This window comes from Bufo gargarizans, chromosome 8, assembly GCF_014858855.1.
Source record: "Bufo gargarizans isolate SCDJY-AF-19 chromosome 8, ASM1485885v1, whole genome shotgun sequence".
Classification (NCBI taxonomy): domain Eukaryota; kingdom Metazoa; phylum Chordata; class Amphibia; order Anura; family Bufonidae; genus Bufo; species Bufo gargarizans.
This window is the reverse complement of record NC_058087.1, coordinates 28,150,809-28,158,621: the sequence shown is the minus strand read 5'-3', so window position 1 is coordinate 28,158,621 and position 7,813 is coordinate 28,150,809. Positions and strand designations below refer to the sequence as shown.

The window sequence follows — 7,813 nt, the reverse complement described above, 5'->3', positions numbered from 1 at the left end:
TGCTGATCCTCAATTACATCCCGTATAATACTCCAGAGCAGCATTCACAATTCTGCAGGCTTCAGGGCTGAAATCTCCCAGCTTTCTCTGGTGATGTATGGGCATGCAGTCTTTACAGCAGATACTGCACAGCAATTTGATGTAGGAATAACAAATTGCCCACTCCTCAGACTATAGGGACTGTCAGGGGTGTGTTTAAATAGCAGGCAGGCTTGCTGACTGTTTCCATTTACAGTCAGCAAAATTGTAAATGCAATAAGGAATGTAACAGCGAACCTATATTTGAAATCGTATATATAGACAAGTTAAAATAACGTATGACATATGGAAAATAGAATATTAACACTCCCCACCACCACTAGCACCACCTTCCTCCAGTTGGGGTGGGCCAGTATCGGATCCTCATTATAAGACCACTTTCAGTCACTCACCATGATGTTGATGTGTATTTCCCAGATAAAAGTTCTGACTTTGAGGCTGCTGCAGCCCAAGACGTTGCGGCTGATCTTTATATAACGTTGGAGGCAGGAGTGCCCCAGTAACTGGATATATTGCTTAGAAGAATGGCCGAGTGTCTCCAAGACGCAACATCCCCAGCAATGAACAATCAAACCATTCCAATTAATACTAGGCAGCAATTTGTCGTTGTGAAGAATGGAAAAGTAAAAGCTTTAGAATTTGATACAATGTATCAGTGGTCGCCATAGAAACCAAGCTCCCTGGTAATAATGTATCAACAAATGCATCAATAGGTGTTAACAAAGCCACTGGATCAGATTGCAACTGAATATCCTCCAACATAGAATCACCAGCAAAAAGCTAGCCATTCACACAGGACAGCTGACAGCTATCGCTCCAGATCCCCTCATACACGTGTCTGCACAGCTCGGCCGAGTATGCATGTGTTCTCAGTAGGAAGAGGGGGAAGGGAGCAGATGCCAAACTCTTCTGACAGCAGCTTATCTCTCCAAGAACAAAACGATTGGGCATGTTAATATCCGACCTCCCTCAACGACTGCCATCCGGGAAGATTTGGGAGGCCCCCATACACATTAGATGGTCTTCCGCTATGATGAGAGTCCTACTCTGTACAAAGCAGAGCAGTAATGCGGCCATGGCATGAGACGTGGTCACAAATGGGGCTCAGTGCAATGCGGTCATTGTAGTTCGTGCAAGGCTGTCATCAAAACGGATACTTTTAGTGACTCGTCTGGTCAACAAATTTACAATATTGTGCGTTTCATCAATTGCAGCACATCAGGGGTTATATATTATGCCACCTGTCCATGTGGACTCATATATGTCGGTATGACCACACGTGAATTCCGCATTCGTATTCAGGAACACCAGAGGGACATACGAGCAGCTGCTAAGATCAGCAATTTGGAGAAGGATAAAATTGAAAAAAACTGAAACCAATAGCGAGACATTTTTCGACACAAACATGATAATCGATGGCAAGATCTACATTTTCGTGGAATCGACAAGGTGGCCCTGGGTTCAAGGAGGGATGATCTATTCAGACGGATGGAACAAGTGGAAAGCAAGTGGATAGTGAAGCTCAAAACAAGATACCCTTTGCGTTGTTCTTTGTTGGTCTCAATCTTTGTTTTTTACCTTTTTTCCATTTTTGCTGTATGTCAACTGAGCTGGTGCTTCTTGTATGATTGCTAAGTTATGGCTCTAACTATTTTAGGTTGGTTCTCTAGGCCAGTGTTTCCCAACCAGTGTGCCTCCAGCTGTTGCAAAACTACAACTCCCAGCATGCCCGCACAGCCAAAGGCTCTCCAGGCATGCTGGGAGTTGTAGTTTTGCAACAGCTGGTGGCACACTGGTTGGGAAACACTGCTCTAGGCCTCCATCATCCATCTGTGTGAGTAATGGGCAGTGAATGTCTGGCTTGTTGAATTTTGAGGCATGGCGTGTCTGATTGGCTTTACCGTAGGTCCTGGTACTGCATGGTGCTTTAATTGGTTTATATATTTTTTCTTTTTGTCAGTTTTTACTTGTGCTTCACTCTTCACCTTCTCAGTTTCACCTCATTTTTCTGGTGTTTTTGTGTCCTGGTTGTGTTCAGTGCATCATATTTTGTCAGGCGACATGTATTCAACATTGCGGGTGTTAGCTCTAACTATTTTGGTTCACACCACACTCGTTTCTACATCACTATTTTCAGCTTTTCTATTTTTTATTGTCTTATCGTTCGTTTTCCATATTGTAACCACATGCTGCAATATTTTCTATAAATTATCCATTTCATTATCACTTTATTTCATAATATGAACACAGTCCACTTCAGTTTTCCTTTCCTTCCCTACCCTTTTTCTTCCTCCTTTTTTCTTTTTTCCTTTTTTTTTTCTTTTTTCCTTTTTTCTTTTCTTTTCTCTTTTTCATTTTTCATTTTTACCATGATCATGCTCTTTACCATTCATTCTGAACTATCACATATGAATTTTACACCCACTTATACACCTTTTTTAGTTTTTCAGCTTTACCATGATTATTTTTTTTCATTATTCATTTTTGATTACTACATATGAATTCTACAGCCATTCACGCACTTTATATTATGATTATTGCATTCATACAGTATTTGGTATTATTATCAATTTACATGTACTTATGGCATTAATTGATACCTTAGGGTTCATTATACACACTAAACTTACAGCAAACACTCCATTATCAATATGTTTTAGGTAAATTGTGCTATCCAATACACATTCCATAACTGTTTATGTGGATCATGATGTTTATTTATGCTATTTTACACTTTCTATAGATTCTATAGATTTTTAATATGCATTGTCCCATTGTGGGACACGCACCATGGGGACTAGTAATTAATCATATTGGTTCAATCTAATTTCTTGTGCCCCCACACCATTTCCAGCTTCCACTCCCTCATCCAACAGGGTGGCCGCGGTGCGCCTTGTCTTCTGTGCATGCACTTGTGCGTGGTCCTCCTCTTCCGGACCAGGTGGCGCGCTCGCGCCCGCGGTGCACATGGGCAGGGATTCAGGCACCATATAGTGAGTGGCGTCCATTTAAATATTCAGGTGAGACGGTTAGCTAATGATTACTCAATCTATCATATTCTAACTGAATCTTTGTTTTAATCTCGGGGCCAATGAACGCACTTTTGTTCCACCTGCACTGTGATTCGTGCCATACTTATAGGAAGCACCACTGCCAGTTTAGCCATCACCCCTTGAAAAAGCAGTACGCAAAACTCGCGTCGGGGCGCGGACTGGTGGTGCTTGTGTCTCTTGCGTGGTCAGTACTAACACTCATTGTTACTTTTTTCAGCATAGCTTTACTGTATTGTTATTGGTATTACCTCACGTTGATGCACAGTCATTTCTAAGTGCACATGTCTTGAACGCTGCATGTGGTCTCCACATATACGTTGTTGGACGCCCGCAGTGTACATTAAATTGCATAACATGTGCCTGTACCTGCTGGCAATATAGCATGGTGTATTAAACATTTTGCTGATCTGACCCTTTTTGCACTTGCACTTTATATATTGATCTGCCGACCACGCACCACCAGCCTGTTCGGTTTTTAGCTATGTTTTTATTTATTGTGCTATGTCAATCATGTGTATTTTGTTGGTTATATTAAAATCATGTATTTATCTGCTATACTTTGTTGTTGCTCATCTATTTTGTTAATATGGTGAGGATCCATATATCCTTATAGGAGTTTGTAGATTGTTCGGATATGGGTTTAGTGGGAATTAGCTTTGGTTTCTCTGTGTTACAGTATTTGTCTTTGGGCTAAACCTAAGGGACCTTTTACTGCCAGTCCCCTGGTATTCACCCTTTAACCCCTGGACAGGAATCTCAACTTCACTTTGGGGGATCCACCAAGCCTCCACCTTCTGGAGTAGTCTCTGTATGGTTGACAGCTGGCGCACGTCGGTCAGAGACACCAATGCAGAGGGAGTGGGCAGAATCGAAGTCAGAGAAAGGTCAAGGTAAGGGCTGGCACAGTCCTTACAATACAGGTAAACAGGCAGTAACCAGGCAGCAAAGAGCCAGGAGGCAACAGAACCGAACACTTTTGCAGGGAACTTAGCAAGCTAAAGCATGTTTTGCTCAGGCAATCTCTTATTGGGGAAGGTGCCTGAAATACCATAGGGTTGCCATCCATTGGCTGGTGAAGATGTGGTGCATGTGCTAGTCCTTTAAGAGCCTGGTGGGGCATATGCATGCACCCTATAGGAACAGAAGGGGAGGCCTTGCTGGCAAACAAGCAGCAGCCTACATGGGGGGGGGGGGGGGGGTGTAGAGCGAACCTGGGCTGGGCCCGCCCGGGGGATGGCAGCAGGACATGGGTCTAGACCACCAGGTGAGTAGAACACAGCAGTGGTGGCAGGTTACAGTGTAACGGTTTGTAGTCTGTAACTATGGAGACACATAGATCTGCTTACAAGCTGTATACACAAAATAGGAGATTTCTAATTAAAGGGGTATTCCAGTGCTAGTTTGTGGGGGTCTACTTGTTGGAACCCCTATTGATCCCCAGAACCAAGACCGCAGCTAGGAGAAATTTAACTGGACGAGGACTGGCTGCTCCATTCAAACTCTGTGGCACTGATGGGCACGTGAAGCACTGGGAAGAGGCGGGCGTATCGCTATTCACTCTGGGTAATTAGGGCTGGGTTATTATTTGGTCAACAGGCCCAATCTGCTGTATGTGACCCTGGTCTGTTCTAGGGGCCCTATTACACAGCAGTATATTAGGGCAGGATGAGCACCAGTCTATGGTAAACATGTCAATCGGGGCTCGTTAGCATCTCATGCAAAGTGAATGGGGGAGGAACAATCGCTACTGAAATAATTCTGTCCCAGAAAACGAGCTTGATTATCGGCTGATTGCCCGCACACTTATACATCAATTATCAGGAACGTGCTCTCCTTCCTATGAATGTTTGTTCCCAATAATTGTCCTGCACCTCGTCCAGTCTAATAGCCACTCAATAAAGAGCTTGTGCAGCAATTTATATTGATGACCTCTCCTCACTCAGGATAGGTCAACTATATCAGATCGGCGGGGGTCCGAGATCCGGGACCCCGCCGATCAGCGGGGATGTGGCACTCCAAGCGAGCACTGCTTCCTCTTCATTACACTGACGTGCAGTGTAATACAATGTCTTGCTCTATTTACTTGAATGGAGCGACTGCTCGTAATTACACTGCGCCACAGGAGACGACACATAGTGTAAAGACCAGGAATCAGCGCTCCTTGTCTGACAGCTGATCTGCGGGGGTCCCGGGTGTCGGACTCCCACCCATCAGATATTAAAGGGTTTCTACCACTTGGATTTCACATAATTAGGTGTCAGACACTAGCGCTCCGCTAGTGTCTGCTCTGCCAAACGATCCTGCTATAATAGCTTTTGGGGCAGCCGTTTACCTAAAAAAAGAACTTTTATTAATATGCTAATGACCCTCTAGGTGCTATGGGGGCGTCATTAGCACCTAGAGGATCGGTCTACCTTCTCAAGATGCCGCCGCTCAGCGCCTCCCTCCAGCCCGCCCATCTGCTTCGGAATGCATCAAACGGACGACTTCACGCGCATGCGCCGTGCGCGGCTGTATTCGGCGCATGCGCAGTGAATGTCCGACCGCTTCCCTGCTCAGACATCTCCACTGCGCCTGCGCCGATGGAGCACTATGACGTCATCGGCGCAGGCGCAGTGGAGATGTCTGAGCAGGGAAGCGGTCGGACATTCACTGCGCATGCGCCGAATACAGCCGCGCACGGCGCATGCGCGTGAAGTCGTCCGTTTGATGCATTCCGAAGCAGATGGGCGGGCTGGAGGGAGGATTATGTGAAATCCAAGTGGTAGAAACCCTTTAATGGCCTGAGGATAGGTCATCAATATAAATTGCTGCACAACCCCTTTAAAAGCTGATTCACACATCCACGCTTGGTTCAGGAAGCATGGGCCCTGTGTCAGCAACTTCTCCCAGACCCACCACGGCTCCCCTGACCTGAACTGACTGCATTGTAGTCCTTTATGATTCACTCAGTTTATATCTGATTGTGGGGCTATTATACTGTACTCACATCAGTCTCTATGATACAGTCAGTTCAGGTCAGGGGAGCCGTGGTGGGTCCAGGATATACTGCTGACACACGGCCCATGTTTCCTGGACAGAGTGCAGACGTGTCAATCAGCAAGGAGGGCTGGGAGATTTCCCCTCTAGAGCCTGAAGAATAAGTTAGTGCAGTTCTTAGCTATAATACAGACTGTAGTTCGGGATCAAAATAGGAGAAGTAATGTAATGTATGTACACGGTGACTCCAACAGCAGAACAGTGAGTGCAGCTCTGGAGTATAATACAGGATGTAACTCAGGATCAGTACAGGATAAGTAATGTATGTACACAGTGACTGCACCAGCAGAACAGTGAGTGAAGCTCTGGAGTATAATACAGACTGTAATTCAGGATCAAAATAGGATAAGTAATGTAATGTATGTACACAGTGACTGCACCAGCAGAATAGTGAGTGCAGCTCTGGAGTATAATACAGGATGTAACAGGATCAGTACAGTATAAGTAATGTAATGTATGTACACGGTGACTCCAACAGCAGAACAGTGAGTGCAGCTCTGGAGTTTAATACAGGATGTAACTCAGGATCAGTACAGGATAAGCAATGTAATTTGTGTACACAGTGACCCTAACAGCAGAACAGTGAGTGCAGCTCTGGAGTATAATACAGACTGTAATTCAGGATCAAAATAGGATAAGTAATGTATGTACACAGTGACTGCACCAGCAGAATAGTGAGTGCAGCTCTGGAGTATAATACAGGATGTAACTCAGGATCAGTACAGGATAAGTAATGTATGTACACAGTGACTGCACCAGCAGAATAGTGAGTGCAGCTCTGGAGTATAATACAGGATGTAACTCAGGATCAGTACAGGATAAGTAATGTATGTACACAGTGACTCCACCAGCAGAATAGTGAGTGCAGCTCTGGAGTATAATACAGGATGTAACTCAGGATCAGTACAGGATAAGTAATGTATGTACACAGTGACTGCACCAGCAGAATAGTGAGTGCTGCTCTGGAGTATAATACAGGATGTAACTCAGGATCAGTACAGGATAAGTAATGTATGTGCACAGTGACTGCACCAGCAGAATAGTGAGTGCAGCTCTGGAGTATAATACAGGATGTAACTCAGGATCAGTACAGGATAAGTAATGTATGTACACAGTGACTCCACCAGCAGAATAGTGAGTGCAGCTCTGGAGTATAATACAGGATGTTACTCCGGATCAGTACAGGATAAGTAATGTATGTACACAGTGACTGCACCAGCAGAATAGTGAGTGCTGCTCTGGAGTATAATACAGGATGTAACTCAGTATCAGTACAGGATAAGTAATGTAATGTATGTACACAGTAACTCCACCAGCAGAATAGTAAGTACAGCTCTGGAGTATATTACAGGATGTAACTCAGGATCAGTACAGGAGAAGTAATGTAATATATGTACACAGTGACTGCACCAGCAGAATAGTAAGTACAGCTCTGGAGTATATTACAGGATGTAACTCAGGATCAGTACAGGAGAAGTAATGTAATGTATGTACACAGTGACTGCACCAGCAGAATAGTAAGTACAGCTCTGGAGTATAATACAGGATGTAACTCAGGATCAGTACAGGATAAGTAATGTATGTACATAGTGACTGCACCAGCAGAATAGTGAGTGCAGCTCTGGAGTATGATACAGGATGTAACTCAGGATCAGTACAGGGTAAGTAATGTATGTACACAG

At 44.5% G+C, this 7,813-nt stretch overlaps 1 protein-coding gene across 1 annotated transcript in view; it reads right to left on the bottom strand.

Annotated features, from left to right (window-relative positions):
• LOC122945792 (tubulin alpha-1A chain-like) overlaps nt 1-598 on the bottom strand; it is a 3,005-nt gene extending 2,407 nt beyond the window's left edge. Inside the window, exon 1 of the mRNA XM_044304999.1 lies at nt 432-598. Within this exon, the coding sequence (XP_044160934.1) occupies nt 432-434 (3 nt within the window). The 5' untranslated portion in view covers nt 435-598. The remainder of the gene's footprint in view (nt 1-431) is intronic.
• Between the last annotated feature and the right edge of the window lie 7,215 nt (nt 599-7,813).